General features: G+C 36.2%; 1 protein-coding gene across 1 annotated transcript; it reads left to right on the forward strand.

Moving 5' to 3' along the window:
• The first annotated feature begins 283 nt into the window (after positions 1-283).
• Positions 284-1,594, forward strand: LOC136042539 (uncharacterized). The gene has a single exon (XM_065727502.1). It carries the CDS (start codon positions 284-286, stop codon positions 1,592-1,594), a length of 1,311 nt encoding a protein of 436 aa, XP_065583574.1.
• Positions 1,595-25,215: the final 23,621 nt, after the last annotated feature.

Here is a 25,215-nt window from a genome sequence, read left to right on the forward strand (position 1 = left end):
ACAACATAGTAAATAATTAATTATCATTTATCAAGCTAGGCATACTTCGTTTTGATTTTTGCAAAAAAGTGCAATACAACTATTGCAAATTTTTGGTCCATCCGCACTCCATACTGCAAACTTAAATTATACATGGGGTAATTTAAGTTAATTGAGGATATGCACCTCAATGCCCATGAGCATAGTTTAGCATGATCTAATTATTGTGTACCCTTTTACAAGTAATTATAGAAATAGACTAGTTTTGATCGCTAATAAAACACTTTTTCTAGAGATCATTGACATGCAAATTTCATCTGAAAGCCAGTGTACAGACTCAGAGGAAGATAGTCTTAGAATTGGATCTAGTCCTGAAAGACGACTGGATGACGAAGATGTTGATGTTCCTGGAGTTCACCTCCTGGTGCTCCTCCAAAAAAAGCAGGGTTCAGGGCAGAATTCCCAAAAGAAAATATACGAGCAAAATTTTGTTGAAAAGTGGATAGAGAAAAATTGGATAGAGAAAAGAGTGTCAAAAAAGTCAAAGAAAATGACTTCTGTACCATACTGTAAGTTCTGTTTGAAGTATGTGTATTGTGGGAAATCAGAGTTGACGAAGCATGCCCTGACCAAGCAGCATATAAAAGCAAACAGTGAAATCGAGACGAAGTCTGGCAGCATTGAAAAACTTCTGACTGTAGGCAGTCATTCCAAAGAAATTGAACAGCGGATCTGCATATTTTTGGCAGAATATAATCTGCCATTACGTCTTGCAGACAGCTTGATTCCTCTCCTCAGAAAATTATTTCCCAAAGACCAGGCCCTGGCAGGGGTCACATTGGGTAAACAGAAAGCTACAAATATTTTGCGACAGAATTTTTCGTTGGTGCTACAGAAGCAGTTAGTCGAGTTGCTCAAAACCACTTTTTTCTCTGTGATAATTGACGAAACCACTGATAATACTATTGATAAACAGCTAGTTATCATGGTTTTATTTTTTAGCGAGAAAGATCTAAAACTTCATGTCGAAGCATTGGATATGGTTAAGTGTAGTGATGGATCGGCTGAGGGCCTGACTAACCGCATCAAGCAAGTCATTGAGGAAAACTCGATTCCCTGGCAAAATATTGCTGGATTTTGTGCAGATACAACTAACGTCATGTTTGGAGCCAACAGATCCGCTTCAACCCTTATGAAAGCCATGGTGCCACACATCTTGAATGTAAAATGCTCATGCCATCTTATTCACTTATGCTCATCATATGCATGCTTGTCACTTCCCAAGACATTCGAAGACTTGGCGCGAAATATCTATGCCCACTTTTTCAGAAGCGCTTCCAGGCGAGAGAAGTTCACCGAATTTCTGAAAATCTTCCGATACGAAGCACACCGAATTCTTGCTCCGGGACAGATCCGTTGGTTATCCCTTCAGGCCTGTGTGAAGAGGCTTATTGAGCAACGGGTTGCTATTATTCAGTATTTCGTAGAAACAACGTTTGAAGACCCAACTGCAACAAATGACCTTAGAATTCATGGACTGCTCTCTTGGCCTCTCCAACGAATTCAATACAGTTTTTCAATCCGAACTCCCACTTCTTCACTCTCTGAAGCTTAGTGTAAGCAAACTTGTGAATGATGTTGCGTCTAACTTCATGCAACTGGACTATATTCGCAGTGTTGGTTCGTTTACTGAACTGGATCCTTACCTTTCAAGTGAGTACCTGGCTTTAAACCAGACATATGTGGAAATAGCTGCAACCGATTCCATGCAAGAACTCGAGGATGCTCAAGAGCCAAGTGATAACATTGATCTCTTTTACCAGTCGTGTCGAAACTACTATATAGTCCTGATCAAGCAGATCAAAGACCGGTTCAAGTTTGAAGACGAAATTTATGACATTTTGGCTTTAGTTGAACCAAGGAATGCAAGAAATTTGAACCCAAGATCTCTAAGGCCACTATTTGTGAGGTTTCCTGTTCTAACAGAAAAGTGTTCCCTCCAGAAAACGGACGTAGAATGGAGGTCACAGGCAATGACTGATGTCACTGAGCTTCATTTGGGAGATTCCCAAGTTGAAGACCTGTCAGTTGAACAATACTGGAAGAAAATACTTGGTCTGAAGACTCGCAGTGGCGAAATCAAGTACCCGGAACTGCGGAAGTGCATTTCACTGATATTCTCGTTACCTTTTAGCAATGTTCCAGCTGAACGTTTGTTCAACCTCCTAAAATTGATCAAAACAGACATGAGAAATAGTCTCGAAAATGTCACCCTAGATTCACTGATCCGAGTCAATTACTGGTTGAAAAACGAAGATAAAACTTCATCAACTGTCAGTATACCGAAAGCTGTCGCTGGCTTCAAGACGAAGGCAAACGCTACGTGCCATGAAGTGCTGGAGATGACACTTGTTTGAACTTTTTTATGTATTCTCGTTAGTGTAAAGATATTATCATTATCTGAAGTAAAAAGATCTCAGTTTGAACTTTTGTATTTATTCTCGTTAGAGTAAAGATATTATCATTATCTGAAATGAAAGGATCCCATGTAAATTATGTAGAAATCTAGACCAAAATATCCTTTTTTCTAGGGAGAAAAATAGGGAGAAAACAGACCTAAACACGAGGACTTTTAGGGAAAATTGGTATGAATATAGGGAAAATTGAAATCGAAAAGTGGAAGTACTGTGTTTGATACTTGTTTTATGTTAAAAGAGATTATGTTCGAAAGCGCTCATGAAATATAGGCGGAACTAAGCTACTAGAAAAGGGGCGTGTCCCAAACGAAGAACTGTGAAGTTTTCCCAAAACTTTACTATTGGATCGAAAGAAAATGGGCGTGTTCGGAAGATTCTGTAAGCAAAAATCCAATATAATATCTAGCCAGATATTGAATATGGTTTTCCGGAATCTAATTTGCAGAACGCTCTCCTTCTTCTGCGAACAATTGCAAACATATCGATTTTTCCATTGGGAATTAACGTTAAAGCACATATTAAGCGATTTGTCTATTTTTAACCTAGTGAATCATACCATTTTGTTATTATTGGACATTATTTTTCAATTATTTCTGAGAAACAAAATACCTGAAACCAACAGAATTTCTGAACTGCTAGGGCTAAATAGCCTTAGAATGCTAGGCTATGAATATGCTAGGGCTATATAGCCTACAGGCTAAAGAGGTGAGGAGAGAGCTGGAATAAATAGACTGAAAGCTACTATGATAATGAAATGATGGCAAGTTTTCTGTATTTAATGAAGTAAATACTTGTTATTAAGCGTTTAGTCCCGAGGAGGGCAGGGAGAAGACTGTGAATAAGTAAGGAATAGAAAACCGTTTTATGTTTTGCCAAATTTTAGCATTTATTCTTTCTTCCAAAATTGTTTTCTCTATTTTAAATCTTTAGAATTTTTATTAAAAGTCTCAATTACCGATTGGGGGACGATGCTACTGAGGATTTTCAAATATTTTTTCACAGTATTTAACAGAAAAATAAACTATAAATTACAAGTTTATCAAATAATTTACTTTTCTCTAGTAGTCCAGGACAATATCCTACACTTTCACTAGATTTATGGTTAGCTCGACTCGTCAGATTATCGAACCACTATCCAAGCTACTAATCAAACATCTCAACCAATTATCAAACCACTCAAGCCAAATATTCAAGTCCCAATGAAAAATACGACAGCTTATCCAGTATAAAACAAGAAAGTAGAGCTTTAAACGCGCTCAGTATTTTAATACTTAACATCGTCGTCCTATTTACTCTCACGAAGAAATGAAATCACTAAGATATTGAAAATAATTTTACTTGAAACATTTTCCGCAATTAGTTTTGCGCTTTATTGGGAAATCGCAATTATACTTTCTCCTTATCATACTCCTTACTACTCCCTTACTTCTACTACTCCTTAATCATTACTATTTTCTCCTACTTTCCAACTTTCCCGAATCTAACAATGCAATGACAATTCCGGTCCCCTTTTGCACCCGAGACAAAATTCTGAGTACCCCCCCCCTTATGTCCCACAAAATTTCCTATTAGTGTTTTACCTATCAGTGAAGGGAGTTTTGTTGTATCATATAATTTGGTTTTGCAGACTTAGTTCAGTTAATACTGAACTATAGTTAATTCTGGCCCACCAGGAGTAGGGGATTCAAGTAGTTCCAGTTCAATCTTGTTATTATTCACTTATGCATGTGTATATATTTGACTAAGCCCATGGGGAGACAAGCTGGAAAAACTAGGCCTAGACAAAAATAAAATAAGAATACGTTAACAAGGATAAACAACAACACTACAGTAATGTGACACCAGCTATCCCAGGATTCTTATTTAAATATCAAATTTCATTATCAAACAGTTCGTGGTAACGAACTGTAGTAAGGAGCAAGCGACCCGGCTCAATAGTAACCAAAACTCTAAAAAATGGAATTTTGATACCAATACCTACATCAAAAGAATCGCATTTTAATGCTGATTTTAAATATATAAGTTTCATCAAGTTTAGTCTTACCCATCAAAAGTTACGAGCCCGAGAAAATTTGCGTTATTTTAGAAACGAGGGGGAAACGCCCCCTAGAAGTCATAGAATCTTAACGATAATCACACCATCAGATTCAGCGTATCAGAGAACCCTGCTGCAGAAGTTTCAAGCTCCTATCTAGACAGAAATACATAGCTTCTAGAAGAAGCTATCTATCTAGACAGAAATTACTCCGTATATGAAATGGGTTTTGCCCTCCGCAATCCCTCATTCTTTAAGCTAAATTTTGACTCTTTGCCACAATTCTGCTTTTTAAAACAATTAAAAGCTTTAGCGTAAAGAGCGTAAAGACCCGGCTCAATAGTAGACGAAACTCTAAAAAACGGAATTTTGATGCTAAAATATAAATCAAAAGATTCAGATTTTCATGCTGATTTTAAATATATAAGTTTCATCAAATTTAGTCTTTGTCATTAAAAGTTACGAGCCCTAAAAAAATTTGTCTTATTTTAGAAAATAGGGGGAAACGCCCCCTAGAAGTCATAATATCTTAACGAAAATCACACCATCAGATTCAGCGTATCAGAGAACTCCACTGTAGAAGTTTCAAGCTCCTATCTACAAAAATGTGGAATTTTGTATTTTTTGCCAGAAGGCAGATCACGGATGCGTGTTTATTTGTTTTTTTGTTTTTTTTTGTTTTTTTCCCCAGGGGTGATCATATCGACCCAGTTGTCCTATAATGTTGCAAGAGGGCTCATTCTAAAGGATACGAAAAGTTCTGGTGCTCTTTTTAAGTGACCAAAAAAATTGGAGGACACCAAGGCCCCCTCCCACGCTAATTATTTTACCAAAGTCAACGGATCAATATTCTGAGATAGCCATTTTATTAAGCGTATTCGAAAAACCTTATAACTATGTCTTTGGGGACGACTTACTCCCCCACATTCCCCGTGGGAGGGGCAACAGGTTACAAACTTTGACCAGTGCTTACATATAGTAATGGTTATTAGGAAGTGTACAGGCGTTTTCAGGAGGATTTTTTGGTTGGGGGAGGGGTTGAGAAGAGGGGGATATGCTGGGGGAGCTTTCCATCGATAATTTGTCATGGGGGAAGAAAATTTCCATGAAGGGAGCGCAGGATTTACTAGCATTATTTAAAAAAAAACAATGAAAAAATAAATATAAAAAAGTTCTTTCAGCTGGAATTAAGGAACAGCATTAAGACTTGAAACAAACAGAAATTATTACCCATTTGAGGGGCTCACCTCCTCCTAATACCTCGCTCTTTACGCTAAAGTATTTTTAGTAATTTCAACTATTTATTCTACGGCTTTTGTGATTCTGGGGTCATTCTTAATGAATTGGGACAAAATTTAAGCTTTAGTGTAAAGAGCGAGGATCTGACAAGGGGGCGAATCCCCTCATATATGTAATAAAATATGAGAATACAAAAGTTCTTTACGTAAGCTAATTTATAAGTTACGTAAATCTTTAACCAATAAAAATATTCGTAAAAAATTAAAAGTTCTAGTTGCCTTTTTAATTAACCAAAAAATCGGAAGGCAACTAGGCTTCCTCCCCCGCCTTATTTTTCTCAAAATCATTCGATCAAAATTATGAGAAAGCAATTTAGCCAAAAAAAATATGCAAATTTCGTTTTAATTATTCCTCTGCGAAGAGCCAAAATCAAAACATGCATTGATTCAAAAACATTCAGAAATTAAATAAAAAAAAACAAGTTTTTTTAACTGAAAGTAAGGAGCGACATTAAAACTTAAAACGAACAGAAATTACTTCGTATATGAAAGAGGCTGCTTCCTTATCAACGCCCCGCTCTTTACGCTAAAGTTTTTTATTGTTTTAAAAAAAGAATTGAGATTAAGAGTCAAACTTTAGCGTAAAGAGCGGGGCGTTGATGAGGAAACAGCCTCTTTCATATACGAAGTAATTTCTGTTCGTTTTAAGTTTTAATGTCGCTCCTTACTTTCAGTTTAAAAAAACTTTTTTTTTTCACTAATTAAACATAGATTGTTACCAAAGGATAACCAAGGGGCTCTGTTCAACCAGAGCAACTAACCTTATAAATAACCTCATCTTATTTTGTGAACACTAAAATGAGCTAAATAAAATACAAGATTTTTTTTTTTATTGAGATAGAAGTAAAATAATTCAAAAATAATAAAAATACATATTAAGTTAAAGGTCAATAAGTGAATGTTAATAAAGAATGATAAATTAAATTAGATTAAGTTTAGATTTTTTAGTATATTTTGTTGAGGTGGTTGTACATCCGGGGACGGAGTGAGGAACCCTATGGTTAAGATTATATAATGAGGAAACGTGTGGTTGTGTCGAAGAGTGAAGTGGGAACCGTACTGCGTGTTAGTGAAGAATCTTTTATGTTTATGGGTCTCAACGTGAGTTTTGTCACAGAGCAGTGTACTTTAAGTTTAGTTATTTCCTTTTTTAATTAAACCCAATTTCACCTTGAACCTTAAAACTTTGAATAAGATGCTTGTGAGCATCCCAACACCGGGGTATCGGCAAAAACGAAGCAAATTTAGATCCTTCAGAACGATACTTGTCAAAGTACATGCTGGTTTTACAATTATGAAAATCTTGTGTAATATCCGTAGAGACACAAAAATATAGAGAAAGGTGAAGTGTGGTAAATAAATAAACATCATAAGTTACTTATGAAGAAAGAAAAGCAAAGTCAGTATTTTGGATGGCTGCGTCTTGGAAACATCTTTTTCCTTGGAAATATCTGTTGCAAGATTGTCTCCACATCCACCCCTTGTGAGAAATATTTAAAATTTAAAAAATATTTCAAGTAAATTTTTCAGAAAGTTGTAATGTTTTTACCCTACCAAAATTTAACACCCTTTGAATATACCTGGTCTTCTAAGGGAAGGGGAGGATTTTTAAATGTCGTACTACAGGGGCACATGTATAGCATTAAGAAATAAGCTAAAGAAATAATAATTATAGAAATTATTGAAATAATAATTGTAGAATTATAGTAATAAAAATTTTTGAAATTATAATTATTATGTTATAGAAATTATGGAAATAATATCATAGATTTATAGAAATAAGAATTAATTATAGAAATGTATAGATATAAACAATAAATTATAGAAATAAATAAATAGAAACCAATTATAGTGGATTAAACAGTAGTTGTTCAACTCCCAAATAGCTAATAATGCCCACGTGCATAACTGGGCGACGATGAGCTGATTAGAAAATGCTGGAGCTGATCAAGTTTTGCTCCATAAGCTCTGTTAAGCATCCCATATTCTAGAAAAGGGCAAAAAACCTATATAATTTAAAGGCTCCTGAAGAAGATGTATTAAATAACAGCCAAATTTTTTTAAAGCCCAACGAAATCGTAAAAACTAGTGGAGAAGCAAAACAAAACGTAAACAAAGTAATACAAAAATATAAACGCTAAATGTTGCAAAAGTGACAACAAAAATAACGACTAGCGAAATAAGAAACACAAAGCAACGAAATTATCAATCTGCAATAACTAACATTATGGTAAATGTTGCATGTGCAAAAACACTTGTAATAACGGTAAATGTTTCATAATATTAAATGTTGCATGTGCAACAACAACACATTATGTCATCGAACAACTTTCATAATGTTAAATGTTGCACTTGTAATAACGTTAAATGTTGTAAAAGTGTCAGCAAAAAGAAATACTAAAGAAGAAGAAAAACAAAGCAACAAAATCATCACCTGTAATAACTTTCATAATGTTAAGTATTGCACTTGTAACAAAAACGCTTGCAATAACGTTAAATGTTGTAAACGTGACAGAAAAAAGAAATACTAGCGAAAGAAGAAAAATATCATCAATCTGAAATAAGTATTTTCGTAATAGGATGACACATTTAATGTTAATGAGCAATCAAAGAACTTGCATGATTCTTAATTCCAGTTAAACCATGCATTGAAGTCCTTGATAGGGTTTAATAAAAATTATTGATTAACGGTATATAGATGCTTGATTTTTTTTTCCATCGTCCTACGGTGAAATAATGGGAAAGTAGAGATAACAATTTCATAAGGAGTAGCAAGAGCAGGGGAGAGGGAAAATTTCTTGTAATCAGTAGTGAGGCCTTTTTTAATTTAGGCAAGCACATACCTGCTACTCATTTCTTCCTTCAAAGGCTTAAGGTGAACGACAATTCCCTAAAGACGCAAGAGTAATTAATTTTCTAAGAGATGCAGGTGTCTGTTACGTCATAGGGAATGCTTTTCTATGGCTATTATGCTTAAAATCCTAAGGGTTAAGGGAAATATTCAGGGGCCTCTTTACCCTAGGATTTCTTTGGTATTATCTAATAGAGAGTCTTTAACAAACCTGCAGGGGCTTCCTTATTCCAGGATCACCGTGATTGTTAACCTAATAGAGTTTAGGTGCTACGTAATATGGTGTTTATATTACGTAATAGGACTTAATAGAGGGTCAGGTAAAAAGCTGTTGCGTAATAGGGTTTGTTTACTTTTGGTTGTTACGTAATAGGAAATGTTAGAGTCCAATTTATTAAGACATTTCTTTTCAAAGCATTTTTCAAGACGTTTCATGACATTTTTCTACAAACGTTTTTATGACATTTTTCTTCAAGACCTTTCAAGATATTTCAAGACATCCCAAGGCGTTTTTAAGACATTTTTCTTCAAGACGTTTCATGACACCCCAAGACGTTTTCTTTGACATTTTTCTTCAAGACGTATTTCTTCCTGATTTCTTTAGTTCTTACCTAATATTTTCTCTGATTCTTAATAAACCTACGAAGGTAAGGTGGGGAAAACTTTCAGGGCCTGCTAATGGGGGACTTCCAAGACGGTGGACCCTAACGGGACACCTAGCATGCATTTTCATTGAGGCTTCCTAACCTAACCACCGGATGGCCTAAGCATCCATTTTCACAGGGGGGGGGGGTACCATCTAATTTTACTGGGGCCCTAGCATCCAATTTGATCGGGGATACTAGCCTAACCACCGAGGACCCTAGAAACTATTTCAATTGTGGGCTCTAGGGGCCCTAATAGTTAATTCCTTCGGGAGCACCCTAGCAACCATTTTCAATGGAGCCCCCTAGCAACCTATTCCATCAGGAGTCCTAGCAGTCTATTCCGACGGGGCCCTAACATCCAATCTCATTAGTAGTCCCTAATATAACCATTGGGGCTCTTGCACCCTATTCAACCTGGTCCCTAGCGAGTAATTCCAACGGAGGGCCCTAGCAACAAATTTCCTCGACAAGACGTTTTTAAAAGTTTTTCAAGATTTCCTTGGATGTCAAACAGTAGGGGAATGTTTACTCATGTTAAGGATGAGGCTATCACGCATGATATGCTAGACTTCATAGCCCTTTGGGGACTGCCGCTTGTAACAGAGCACAGCGCGCATGTGGAATGCTACGTAATGACACTGCAAACATGGGATGTTACATAATACTTTAAAAGTTTTATTTTCTTTTCATGACGCTTTTCTTCATGATTTCTTTACTTTTTATGTAATAAGAAATGTTTAACTGAGTTAAGACATTCACACGCAACTTTTTTCTTCAGACCCCAATGGGAAATCCCCGCTTTTAACTTTGCACAGCACACACGTGGGTGCTATGTAATGACGATTTACACGCGGGATCTAACATAAAACTTGAAGGGATTTCTTTTTTTTTTCAAGACGTTTTTCTCTGGAAACCTGTATATTCTAATGATTTTTTTCGCCATTATGATTCAATAGGGTATCTCCATCCAATGGAATGGAGCGTTAGCCAGGTGGACTATAAAAACCTTTCTAATATCATAATTTAGGAAATAGATTCTACGAAATAACCAATTCCACGGATGGAAAATTCCCATGTCCTGCTTAATAGAATTATCAAATTGATTGCATCTTTCCAACCCTTTCCCGATGAGAGAGCAAAAGAATCCCAATGCTATTGATTATTGTTCCATTAGATGCACATGCCTATTAAAATGTTATTAATTTTCATTTGTGATCTAGACAGGTTGAGCTACATAGCAGATATTACATAGCATTTGTTTTAGATATTCCATTCCTTAAATGTTTAAGTATGGGAGACTCGTCCTGGAACAAGTAATCTAAAAAGAGATAGACTTTATATTGTAAATAAAAGTTTTATTAATAAAAAACGTACACAATCATGAAATCACTGAAAGAGCAGTTAAAACTCAACAAACACACAAAAAACACGAAAAAACCTCATATAAGATAAAATATAAGCAATAAGAACCATGAAATCACAGAAAAAGCAGTTAAAATGCAATAAATGGAAAAGAAAAACCTGAATAAACCTTATAAAGGATAAAATATGAACAAAAAGGACCTTGAATAAAAAAAGACGAGGTCCTAGCAAGAATTGTAAAGGGTGGGGTTGTCATTAGAGATTACTTTAAGCCATATTAAGAGGCATTTCTGAAAGGTTTTAGTGGAAATGCTACGTTTCTTTGAGTCATGACTATGCATATTCACGCCATCGTGACAGTACGTGGCTCACTAACCCTTTAGCGAGCAATTCCAGCGGAATTGCATCTAATCTCACTTAATCTAACATCTAATCCCACCGGAGGGCCTAGAAACCACTTATATTGGGACTGTAGTGAGCAATTTCAGTGGGGCCTCTAACATCCAATTTAAGTGGGAGGCCTCCTAGCTACCGATTCCAGAGGGAAGAAAAATGTTGACGAAATTAAGAGTTGTTTCTGAGAGGTTTAAATGGAAATGCTACGTTTCTTTGAACCATGACTATGCATATTCACGCCACCGTGGCAATATGTGGTTAGCGTATCCTCACATCCAATTCCACCATGGAGCCTAGAAACTAATGCCAATGGGACCCTAGTGTGCAATTTCAGCGAGGCCCCTAACTTCCAATTCTAACGGGGGCCCCGAGTAACTAATTACAGAAGGGAGATTTGTTATTAGAGATAAATTTAAACCAAATTAATAGTTATTTCTGAGAGCTTTGAATGGAAATGGTACGATTTTAGCCTTCACTAGGCAAACTCACGCCACCGCGACAATATGTGGTTAGCCCACCCTAGCAAGCAACTCAAGAGGAGGAGGGGATTTGTTATTAGAGATAAATTTAAACCACATTAAGAGTTATTTCTGAAATATCTTAATGAAAATGTGTCATTTTTTGACCGGATCTCAGATTTCAGTCCCCCTACAGGTGACGAATTTTTTAACACCTCCCAACTTAACTTTAAGCTGTAATCCGAGCAATTTACGTCACTGTGTCAAATCATTGATGGAACACGGCACCCACAGCCATCCTTCGACGTGATGGCTTCCACGGCAATTCACGTCACCATGACAATGTGTCTGCCTCCCTTGACAAACCTATGATACGCACTATTATTCCTAAGACATTTTCCATATAGTTTCTTAATAAAATTATGATTTGTTCCGTTGATTCGTGTTTTTGCAAGTCATCCCTCAATTTTATTACCTCCATGACGATTCAGGCCACCATGCCAATGAGTGTCTGGCTCATGACATCCCTTTGACAGATATTATCATTACTAAGACATCTTCCGAATAGTTTCTGGTTAAAAATCATCCATTTCATCCAATATTTCATGTTTTTTGCATATACCATGTCATTTCACGCTATCGTGCCAATCTTTGACTAAGCACCTTATCATGACTATATAGACTCTGGCACCTTATCATCATTCCTAAGAAATTTTTTCTAATATATTTTTTTAATAAAGTGATGTTCAATTCCGCTTCGGTTCAACCGATTCCAAATCTGGCCGCGGTTTCGCCAGTTTTATTTTCCCCCACTTCAGTCCCCAGTTCCATAATTACGATAACGCCAATTCCGCTCCAAGCTCCATTAATTCCAAGATTTTGTTTTACAGCTGCCTCCGTGGTAATCTATTGCAGATCATTGACAATACCTAGTTTTTTTATATTGGAAGGACATAACACTAAAATGACATTTTTTGCATACTAATGTGGCTCTTCGTGAAACTTTTACTTTGATTTACCTCATCGTAAAACTGGTTTTGTTCATGGAACTTGTTGCGTGCTGATTTTTGTTCATGAAATCTGCTGAATGCTGATTTTTCTCTTCGTGAAAATTGCACATTCTTTTTTTCCTGGTGACACTAATTTTGTTCACATATAACTTGTTGTGTGCTGATTTTTCTTCGTGGAACTTATTGCGTGCCAATTTTTTTACAAATAAAAAAGAAGCAGAAGTCAATGAAAAGACAACAAACAAAACTCTGACCAGTAGAGAGAAAAAATGAAAGACTAAAACAACGTGGTTATTTCATCTTTGTGCAAACTAGGCGTCCTTAGCACAAGAGAAACAAAGATAAAAAGAAAAAAAACACTGAACTGAAAACAATTAAAACCACCACCGCCAATATTTATAAAATTTAACTGTCACAGCTGATCCACGTAGGGCAATTAAACTATTAGAGTTACTTCAATGAGAACATCAAATCAACTGAGGAAAAAAAATATGAAAATATAAATTAAGTTATTTATTTTGTTGCAAAAAATTAACTTAATTTCAATTTATTTTAATTTTTTCCTCGGTTGCTTTGAAGTAAATCTAATAGCTTCGTTTTCTTACGTGGATATATTTTGAAGATATATTTTATTAATCGTGATGGTGGTTTTATTTGTTTTTATATGTGTTTCTTTTGTGCTGAGGATGCCTACTTTGCATACAGGTGAAATATCCGCGATATTTTAGTCTTTATTTTTTCTCTCAACTGATCACAGTCTAGTTTATTGTCTTTTTATTGAGTTTTACCTCTCTGTGTTTTTTTTCATGGCTGGCCAGTTTGGCTTAAGAAATTTATTTCGTGCTGATTTTGTTCGTGAAACTTGTTGCATGTGGATTTTTCTCTTTTTGAAACCTGCAAATTGATTTTCTCTTCGTGACTGATTTCGATTATGGAGGTTTTTACATGCTGATTTTAATTTGTGGGCCTTTTTGTTTGATGCATTTTATTCGTGAAACTTATTGCATATTGGTTATTCTCTTCGTGAAACTTGTATATTAATTTTTCCTTCGTATAAACTGATTTTGTTCGTGGAACTTGTTGCGTTCTGATTTTTGTTCGTGAAACTTGTTGGACGTTGAATTTTCCATTCATGAAACTTGTATATTGATTTTTCTCCACGTGAAACTGATTTTGTTCATGGAACTTTTTCCGTGCTTATTTTTGTTCTTGGAGGTTTTTGCGTACTGATTTTATTCGTGAAGCCTGTTGCATGTTGGTTTTTTCTCTTCGAAAAACTTGTACATTGATTTTTTCTCGTGAAACTAGTTTTGTAGGTGGAAGTTGTCGCGTGCTGATTTTGTTCGTGGAACTTCTTGCGTCCTAATTATCTTCGTGAAACTTGTTGCATGTTCATTTTTCTCTTCGTGAAACTGATTATTATATTCGTGGAGATTGGTGCGTGCTGACTTTTGTTCGTGAAACTTGTGCAGTGATTTTCTCCTTGTGAAACTGATTTTGTTCATGGTACTTGTAGTGTACTGATTTTTGTTCTTGCAACTTGTTGCATGTTGATTTTTCTCTTTGAGAAACTTGTGAATTGATTTTTCTCCACGTGAAACTAATTTTGTTCATGGAATTTGGTGCATGCTGATTTTTATTCGTGGAACTTGCTGCGTACTGATTTTTAATTCTTGAAACTTGTTGCACGTTGACTTCTCCTGGTGAAACTTGTACATTGTTTCTCCTTGTGAAACTGATTTGGTTAATAGAATATGTTGTACGATGAATTTTCTCGTGGGTCTTTTAGTCTGCTGGTTTTGCTCGTGAAACTAGTTAATTGTTGATTTTTCTCTTGTGAAAATTGTACATTTATTTTTTTTTCTTGTGAAACTGATTTTATTCATGGAACCTGTTGTGTGCTGATTTTTATTTGAGAAATGTGTTGCATGTTGATTTTTCTCTTGGTAGAATTTGTCCATTGATAATTTTCTTCGTGAAACCGAATATGTACATGGAACTTAATGTACGCTGGTTTTTGCCCGTGGAACTTTTTGTTCATGAAATAGGTTATATGTTGATTTGGAAACTTGTACGTTGAATTTTCTCCTGGTGAATCTGAGATTGTTCATGGAACCCGTTGAATGGTCATTTTTGTTCGTGAGTCTTAATCTATCAGGATATGCTAGTAGGTAAGGTTAACCTACCATAAAAAGGATAAATTAGGTTGTTAGATTTGATGGCGTGTCAAATTTTAATTGATGGAACTCGGAGTGGATTTGGCCAAATTGTAATCGTGGATTTCGGAACCGAGGTGGGGAAACAGAACTGTTGAACCAGAGCCAGATTTGGATTTTGATTGAACCGAGGTGGAAACCAGTAGAATTGGAGATGGAACCGTTGTAACCGAGGGTAAGAAGGAGGGAAAGTGGAATTACATATCACTTTATTTAAAAAAAATATTTTTAAAAATGTCTAGGAATGATGGTGGGGTGCCAGAGGGTCAGTCATGATGTGGCACAATGGCGTAAAATGACATGATATATGAATATGGGATGGGTTGCAAAAAGAATAAACAATTTGATTTAATGCATTTTTTTAACAAAAACATATTTGGAAAATGTCTTAGGAATGATAATATGTTTCATTGGGGTGCCGTGAGTTAGCCACGTATTGGCTTGGTGCCGTGAATTGCCAGGGATTTAATCACATTGAGGGGTGGCCTGCAAAAACACGAATCAATGGATCAAAGCATAATTTTGTTAAGAAAATATCTGGAAAATTCTTATGAATGAAAATGCATATTACAGGGTTATCGCACGAGGTAGCCACTTATTGTTTCGGTGACAATCCATAGTGTGACACGGTGTCGTGGATTGCTTGGACGAACATGTTCTACAGCTTAAAGTTAAGGTGGGAGGCGTTAAAGAACTTTTCAGCTGTGGGGGCACTGAAATCTAAGACCCAGTCAAAGAAACGAGGCATTTTCATTAATACTTCTCAGAAATAACTCTTAATTTAGTTTAAATTTATGCCTAATAACAACCTTCTCCTCTGAAATTGGCTTCTAGGGGAACCCTGTTGGAATAGGATTTAGAGGGGCTGGAATTGCTCAATAGGGGTGGGTCAGCGATATATTAGCACAGCGGCGTGAAATATGCAGTTTTGGCTCATAGAAACATGGCATTTCCATTAAAGCCCCTCATAAATACCTCTTAACATGGTTTAAATTTATTCTAATAACAAGCTCCCTTCTGGAATTGGTTGCTAGGCCCCGCGTCTTTCTTTATCTAATGGTTCTTTCTGCTTATATTTTATCCAGCGTCAAGTTTTTTCACGTTTTGTTTTTCTGTTTGTTGAGTTTCAACTGTTCTATCTTTGATTTCATGATTTTATAACGTTTTCCTATTATTAAAATTTTTATTAAAATAAAAATCTCTGGCTTTTTAGATTACTTTTTACAAGACGAATCTTTCATACGCAATCATTCACTTGAAGAAATGTCAAAAACCAATGCTATGTAACATCTGCTATGTAGCTCAACTTGACTAGATCACATTTAAAGATTAATAACATTTTAATAGGCAAATGCATCTAATGGAGAGAAAATCAATATTATTGGGATGCTTATGTGCTCTTATGGGGAAAGGGTTGGGAACATGCAGTCAATTTAATCATTTTATTAAACGGGACATGGAAATTCTCCGGTTGCAGAATTTGTTTTTTCGTACAATCAATTTTCTGAATTATTTTGGAAAGGTTTTCGTAGTCCAACTGGTTAACGCTCCATTCAATTGGACAGAAATGCCTATTCAAATCCTAATGAAAACAAACATCATTAGAATACAAAGGTTCCCTGAGAAAACCATCTTGATAGAAAATGAAATCTATTATATGTATTACGTAACATCACACGTGTACATCGTCATTACATAACACCTGGGTGTGTATTTTGCTCAGTCACAAGGGGGATTCCCCACTGAGCCCTGGAGAAACAAGTTACGTGTGAATGTGTCATCCTCAACACAGGTAAACATTCTCTATGACGTAAGAATTAAAGAAAAGATGAAAAAAACGTCTTGAAAGAAAATTAAAACTCTTAAAGTCTTGAAGACTCCATTGAAATTGGCTGCTAGGGTTCTCCCGATGGAATTTATTCTTAGGACCCCTAGTGACTCCCGGTTGAAATGGTTACTAGGTTCCCCGGTGGTTTGGTTAAGGACCCGATGAAATTAGATGCTAGGGCCCCGATAAAATTGGATGGTAGCCCCCTCCCACTAAAATTGGATGTTAGGCCCCCCAGTGGTTAGGTTAGGTTTAGGGATGCCTGTGAAATTGGAAGATAGGGGCCCTGTTGGAACCCCTCGTTAGGGCCCTGCTTCTTGAAGGTCCCCCACTAGTGGTTCCTAAAGTTCTTTCCCATCTTGCCTTCGTAGGTTCTTATAAGAATCAGAGAAACTATTTGGTAAGAACTAAAGAAATCACGAAGAAAAATATCTTAGGAAATGTCTTGGGATGTCTTGAAAAGTCTTGAAGAAAAAATATCTTAAAAACGTCATGGGATGTGTTAAAACATCTTGAAGAAAAATGTCTTAAAATATATTGAAGAAAATTGTCTTGAAACGTTTTGAAAAAATGTCTAGAAGGAAAATGTCTAAATAAAACCCCTTGAGCCTAAGCTAGTGGACTCTAACATTCTCTATTAAGTAACAACCAAAAGTAAACAAACCCTATTACGTAACAGCTTTTTCCTGGCCCTCTAACAAGTCCTATTACGTAACATACAAACCCAATTACGTAACACTTAAATTTTATTAGGTAACAATCACGGTAATATTGGACTAAGGAAGGCCCTGAAGGTTTTTTAAAAACGTTCTATTTGGTAAAACTGAAGAAATTCTAGGGTAAAGAAGCCCCTGAATGTTTTCCTACACCCATAGGTTTGTTAGGCATAACAAATGATAGAAATAGCATTCCCTATAACGTAACAGACACCTTCTTATCTTACATCACATATAACACCTTGCCTCTTGAGGGAAACGCCGTTAAACTTAAATCATTCAAAGAAGAAAGGAGTAGCTGGTGTTTGTCGGTGTTTGTCGGAAAGGAGTAGCTAAATCCAAAATGGCCTCACTACTGTAATCCAGCTTGAATCTTGTGATACCAAAGCTCCCGTAGAGATCCTACAACATAATCCTAATGATAATTTTGAGCGTTCTGAAAGAAATATCGATTCAGTTTCTGCTCTGATGAAATTTCAGATATAGTTGTTTATTATATAACATTTAATCAACAAACTAGTCCAAAACCTCACAGATGAATCTTCAAAATTGTTTTGTTCATTCTATTTATATTTAATTTAGTTTCAAAGTTTCTTTTAAAACTTGTGATGCAACTGTTAATGTGACATGTTTGATCTGCAAACAAGTCCATATTTTCATGGCAGAAACTTCAAATTTGTTGACGTTAATTTTAGTTTCTTTTTTTCAGGAAGTTCACAGACTGAAAACGATTGATGAATTTGAAGTTTTCATGTTGAAACCGAGAATATTGTTGATACTTTGGGTGCTGAAATTGATCGAATAGTAAAGGAATTGAAGGTGGGTTAACTGTTTTTGTTTATTTTTTAGGATTTTTAGCTGAAGAACGTATTAAGTGACATCCTCCCCCCTCCCTTCACGCACTAACACGCAGCCTAAGGACGACCCTGACTGCGCCGAGGATGTAGTAACCCTATATATGCAAAATACATATAAAACAGCACATTTGCATGATTTAAGTCAGGGGGTGGATGAATTGTTATTAGATTAAAATATTAAAAGTTTTTAAGAAAAAAATATAGTAAATTATGGTTGTCCACGCTCCTCCTTTGTGTTGGTGGGTCTGTTCTTGAAAAGGATGCATGTAATAGTTATATTACATTTGTATGATAATGACGAAATAGAAAAGGAACTAGAAGGTTAATTAAGCCTTTTTGTCTTAGCAATAAGAGGATTTATAAGTTGTTTTTTTTATCTTAAATAAAGTTAAAGATACTTATATGGTCAGCTGGTAAAAGCCCTACAAAAGAAAATACGTCACATTGACATTAATTTTATAGAAACACTATTAAATTATGTTAGAGGGCCATGTAGCATTTGTTAACTAGCCTTTTTTTGTTTCTTTAAGGATACTGAAATATGGCTGGCAAACTTCCAGCGTCTGAATTAAGCCCTACAAAGGTCATTTTCTGTCTTATCAAATAATTTTACTTTAAGAAAAATAGTATAAAATAACGGTAATACGGGACCCAGAGATCGAATCACGCTGCATGAATGCACTGCAGGGCCGACGCAGGGACCTTAGTTGTCAAGAAGCGTCGTTAATTCTTAAATAGTATAAAACAATAACAAATAGTATATCTATCTTTCTATCTTTATATATAAAAATAAGTTGTCTGTGTGTTATGTCTGTCTAGTGACGTCATGTAATCATTTCGTCATGTCGTCATGAAGTTAGTTGTCATCATGTTTGTTACGACGATGACGTCATTAAAGGTATTTAAGACATTCGTTCACGGAAAAATGTTTGATTGTAAAATGACTGAAAAACCTACAATGGCAAAAGCCGAGGAAGCTGCTCAAAGAGTCTATGCCAAAAAACTTGCTGCTGATAGAGAAAGTAAGAAAAGAAAGCGTGCCGAGGAATCACAAGAGCAGCAAGAAAACAGGCTTGCGGCTGATAGAAAAAGTAAGGACAGAATGCGTACCGAGGAATCACAAGAGTAACGTGAAAACAGGCTTGCGGCTTCAAGAGATAATGCCAGATTAGAAATGTGCAATTTGGGAGGCGTTAAAGAACTTTTCAGCTGTGGGGGCACTGAAATCTAAGACCCAGTCAAAGAAACGAGGCATTTTCATTAATACTTCTCAGAAATAACTCTTAATTTAGTTTAAATTTATGCCTAATAACAACCTTCTCCTCTGAAATTGGCTTCTAGGGGAACCCTGTTGGAATAGGATTTAGAGGGGCTGGAATTGCTCAATAGGGGTGGGTCAGCGATATATTGGCACAGCGGCGTGAAATATGCAGTCTTGGCTCATAGAAACGTAGCATTTCCATTAAAGCCCCTCATAAATACCTCTTAACATGGTCTAAATTTATTCTAATAACAAGCTCCCTTCCCCCTCTGGAATTGGTTGCTAAGACCCGCGTCTTTCTTTATCTAATGGTTCTTTTTGCTTATATTTTATCCAGCGTCAAGTTTTTTTCACGTTTTGTTTTTCTGTTGGTTGAGTTTCAACTGTTCTATCTTTGATTTCATGATTTTATAACGTTTTCCTATTATTAAAATTTTTATTAAAATAAAAATCTCTGGCTTTTTAGATTACTTTTTACAAGACGAATCTTCCATACGCAATCATTCACGTGAAGAAATGTCAAAAATCAATGCTATGTAACATCTGCTATGTAGTTCAACCTAACTAGATCACATTAAAAGATTAATAACATTTTAATAGGCAAATGCATCTAATGGAGAGAAAATCAATATTATTGGGATGCTTAATAGGGGTGGGTCAGCGATATATTGGCACAGCGGCGTGAAATATGCAGTCTTGGCTCATAGAAACGTAGCATTTCCATTAAAGCCCCTCATAAATACCTCTTAACATGGTCTAAATTTATTCTAATAACAAGCTCCCTTCCCCCTCTGGAATTGGTTGCTAAGACCCGCGTCTTTCTTTATCTAATGGTTCTTTTTGCTTATATTTTATCCAGCGTCAAGTTTTTTTCACGTTTTGTTTTTCTGTTGGTTGAGTTTCAACTGTTCTATCTTTGATTTCATGATTTTATAACGTTTTCCTATTATTAAAATTTTTATTAAAATAAAAATCTCTGGCTTTTTAGATTTAAATTTATGCCTAATAACAACCTTTTCCTCTGAAATTGGCTTCTAGGGGAACCCTGTTGGAATAGGATTTAGAGGGGCTGGAATTGCTCAATAGGGGTGGGTCAGCGATATATTGGCACAGCGGCGTGAAATATGCAGTCTTGGCTCATAGAAACGTAGCATTTCCATTAAAGCCCCTCATAAATACCTCTTAACATGGTCTAAATTTATTCTAATAACAAGCTCCCTTCCCCCTCTGGAATTGGTATTCCTTATGGGGAAAGGGTTGGGAACATGCAGTCAATTTAATCATTTTATTAAACGGGACATGGAAATTCTCCGGTTGCGGAATTTGTTTTTTCGTACAATCAATTTTCTGAATTATTTTGGAAAGGTTTTCGTAGTCCAACTGGTTAACGCTCCATTCAATTGGACAGAAATGCCTATTCAAATCCAAATGAAAACAAACATCATTAGAATACAAAGGTTCCCTGAGAAAACCATCTTGATAGAAAATGAAATCTATTATATGTATTACATAACATCACACGTGTACATCGTCATTACATAACACCTGGGTGTGTGTTTTGCTCAGTCACAAGGGGGATTCCCCACTGAGCCCTGGAGAAACAAGTTACATGTGAATGTGTCATCCTCAACACAGGTAAACATTCTCTATGACGTAAGAATTAAAGAAACGATGAAGAAAACGTCTTGAAAGAAAATTAAAACTCTTAAAGTCTTGAAGACTCCATTGAAATTGGTTGCTAGGGTTCTCCCGATGGAATTTATTCTTAGGACCCCTAGAGACTCCCGGTTGAAATGGTTACTAGGTTCCCCGGTGGCTGGGTTAAGGACCCGATGAAATTAGATGCTAGGGCCCCGATAAAATTGGATGGTAACCCCCTCCCACAAAAATTGGATGTTAGGCCCCCCCCCCCCTTTTAGTGGTTAGGTTAGGTTGAGGGATGCCTGTGAAATTGGAAGTTAGGGGCCCTGTTGGAACCCCTCGTTAGGGCCCTGCTTCTTGAAGGTCCCCCACTAGCGGTTCCTAAGGTTCTTTCCCATCTTGCCTTCGTAGGTTTTTATAAGAATCAGAGAAACTATTTGGTAAGAACTAAAGAAATCATGAAGAAAAATATCTTAGGAAATGTCTTGGGATGTCTTGAAAAGTCTTGAAGAAAAAATATCTTAAAAAACGTCATGGGATGTATTGAAACATCTTGAAGAAAAATGTCTTAAAATATATTGAAGAAAATTGTCTTGAAACGTTTTGAAAAAATGTCTAGAAGGAAAATGTCTAAATAAAACCCCTTGAGCCTAAGCTAGTGGACTCTAACATTCTCTATTAAGTAACAACCAAAAGTAAACAAACCCTATTACGTAACAGCTTTTTCCTGGCCCTCTAACAAGTCCTATTACGTAACATACAAACCCTATTACGTAAGACATAAATTTTATTAGGTAACAATCACGGTAATATTGGACTAAGGAAGGCCCTGAAGGTTTTTTAAAGACATTCTATTTGGTAAAACTGAAGAAATTCTAGGGTAAAGAAGCCCCTGAATGTTTCCCTATACCCTTAGGTTTGTTAGGCATAACAAATGATAGAAATAGCATTCCCTATAGCGTAACAGACACCTTCGTATCTTACATCACATATAACACCTTGCCTCTTGAGGGAACCGCCGTTAAACTTAAATCATTCAAAGAAGAAAGGAGTAGCTGGTGTTTGCCTGCCTAAATCCAAAATGGCCTCACTACTGTAATCCAGCTGGAATCTTGTGATACCAAAGCTCCCATAGAGATCCTACAACATAATCCTAATGATAATTTTTAGCGTTCTGAAAGAAATATTGATTCAGTTTCTGCTCTGATGAAATTTCAGATATAGTTGTTTATTATATAACATTTAATCAACAAACTAGTCCAAAACCTCACAGGTGAATCTTCAAAATTGTTTTGTTCATTCTATTTATATTTAATTTAGTTTCAAAGTTTCTTTTAAAACTTGTGATGCAACTGTCAATATGACATGTTTGATCTGCAAACAAGTCCATATTTTCATGGCAGAAACTTCAAATTTGTTGACGTTAATTTTGGTTGCTTTTTTTCAGGAAGTTCACAGACTGAAAACGATTGATGAATTTGAAGTTTTTATGTTGAAACCGAGAATATTGTTGATACTTTGGGTGCTGAAATTGATCGAATAGAAAAGGAATTGAAGGTGGGTTAACTGTTTTTGTTTATTTTTTAGGGTTTTTAGCTGAAGAACGTATAACAAATAGTATAAAATTTATGATTCTCGCCTGAGAATGGTAGAAGTGACCCTGCTCTATGATAAATTTGCCCTTTTACTTTGAAAGTAGGCATAAATTGATCTTAAATTGATCTTAAATTAAAATTGATTCTTAAATAGTATAAAACAATAACAAATAGTATATCTATCTATCTATCTATATATATAAAAATAAGTTGTCTGTGTGTTATGTCTGTCGAGTGACGTCATGTAATCATGTCGTCATGTCTTCATGAAGTTAGTTGTCATCATGTTTGTTACGACGATGACGTCATTAAAGGTATTTAAGACATTCGTTCACGGAAAAATGTTTGATTGTAAAATGACTGAAAAACCTACAATGGCAAAAGCCGAGGAAGCTGCTCAAAGAGTCTATGCCAAAAAACTTGCTGCTGATAGAGAAAGTAAGAAAAGAAAGCGTGCCGAGGAATCACAAGAGCAGCAAGAAAACAGGCTTGCGGCTGATAGAAAAAGTAAGGACAGAATGCGTACCGAGGAATCACATGAGTAACGTGAAAACAGGCTTGCGGCTTCAAGAGATAATGCCAGATTAGAAATGTGCAATTTCTGTCAACGAAGGCGTGTCGAGGAACTACCAGAGCAACGCGAAATCAGACTTGCTGCTAAAAGAGAAAGTGAAAAAAGAAGGCGTGCCGAGGAATCACAAGAACAGCAAGAAAATAGGCTTGCGGCTGATAGAGAAAGTAAGAAAAGAAAGCGTGCCGAGGAATCACAAGAGCAACCTGAAAATTATCGCCTGGCATTCAGATACAGCCCAGTCGATGATTATAGCCTGAGTAGATGTGTTCAAATCGGGACCATGTCTAAAATTTGTCCCTGTTGTAAGGCCTTGAAATTCAATGGTGAAACAATGGGAATGTGTTGCGCCTCAGGAAAAATTAAACTTCCTCTATTGGCTGCACCAACAGAGCCATTGAAGACTTTGCTTATAGGAACTACATCAGAATCTAAGCGTTTTTTTTATCACAGATCAGAAAATATAACTCTTGTTTCCAAATGATGTCGTTTGGTGCCCAAATCGAAAATCCAGATCAATTTATGCCTACTTTCAAAGTAAAAGGGCAAATTTATCATAGAGCAGGGTCGCTTCTACCATTCTCAGGCGAGAATCATAAATTTTTACAATTGTACTTCATCAGTGATAGAAATTCATTATTGAATGCACGTTGCGAAATTTCTCCCGAAGTTGAAAGGACAATCGTTTCCCAATTGCAACATCTTTTCCACGAAAATAATAATTTAGTGCGTCTGTTCAAAACAGCCATCGATTTGATGCCTACTGATACGCATAAAATTGTTATTTCCGCTGACAAAACGCCTTCTGGCCAACATATGCGTAGATACAATGCTCCAGCTATCGACGAAGTGGCAATCGTTATGGTCGGTCATCAGTTTTTACCTCGAGATATTATTCTTCAGAAGCGAAACGCTCAGTTGGTAAGAATTGCTGAAATTCATCGATGCTATGATGGCTTACAATATCCTATCAATTTTTTGGGATGGAGCCGACGGCTATCACTTTAATATTAAATTGATAAATCCAGCCACTATTAAAGAAATGAATAAGAAATGCAGTGCAATGGCTTATTATTCCTATAGACTAATGATTCGGCAGGATGAAGACAATTATATTTGAAAATGTCGTCAATTGTTTCACCAATACGTCGTGGATATGTATGCAAAAATTGAATCAGAATGTTTGCTATTTATCCGTCTGAATCAGGATTGCGTTGGAACTATTCGTCGGAACCGTCTTTCAGGATGCGAACTAATGGAAGAAAAGTAAATGAAACGGTTTCGTATGGGACACGTCGACTGGAGAGTTGAAAAATCGATAGAAGTTTGCTTGGTGTGCTGGTATGATAACAAAGCGGTCACGCTTGTGTCGAACTACGTTACACTTGAGCCCAAGGATACCTGTTTACGTTGGGACTCCTCCAAGAAGAAATACGTGGAAATCTAAAGGCCTGCAGTGATCAAACAGTACAACAAGTACATGGGTGGTGTGGACTTGGCTGATATGCTTCTTGAGCTCTATCATTCAAACCTGAAGGCAAGAAAGTGGTATTTGCACATATTCTACTACGTTCTTGACAGTGCCGTGGTCAATGCTTGGCTAGTTTTTGGTCGTCACTTCTGGCAGTCCAATGACAAACCAATGCCTCTTCTGAAGTTCAAAACCTTCATTGCATGCTCTCTTGGATACTCCGACACACCCTGAAGACGTGCCGGTGGACCGTTATTTCTGGAAGCCAAAGGTACTCTTCTATGAAAAATACCTACACAGCCTACCCTCCCCCCCTACAGACGGGCATCATGGCGGGTACAACCAACTATACTCTTCTTACTTACTATATACTTACTTACCAACTATACTTACTATATCGCAATTACAATTGCATGGAAAAGGGGATGTTGGGGAGGGGGCTAGCTGCTCTCCGTTATATTTTATTCTTAAAATGGAACTAGAACTATACATTTCCAGTCAAATGAGCCTATTCCAAAGTTAAAATAATCGGCCTTTCCATAAAAA

Source organism: Artemia franciscana, unplaced genomic scaffold (assembly GCF_032884065.1).
Source record: "Artemia franciscana unplaced genomic scaffold, ASM3288406v1 Scaffold_1426, whole genome shotgun sequence".
In the NCBI taxonomy this organism is placed as follows: Eukaryota; Metazoa; Arthropoda; class Branchiopoda; order Anostraca; family Artemiidae; genus Artemia; species Artemia franciscana.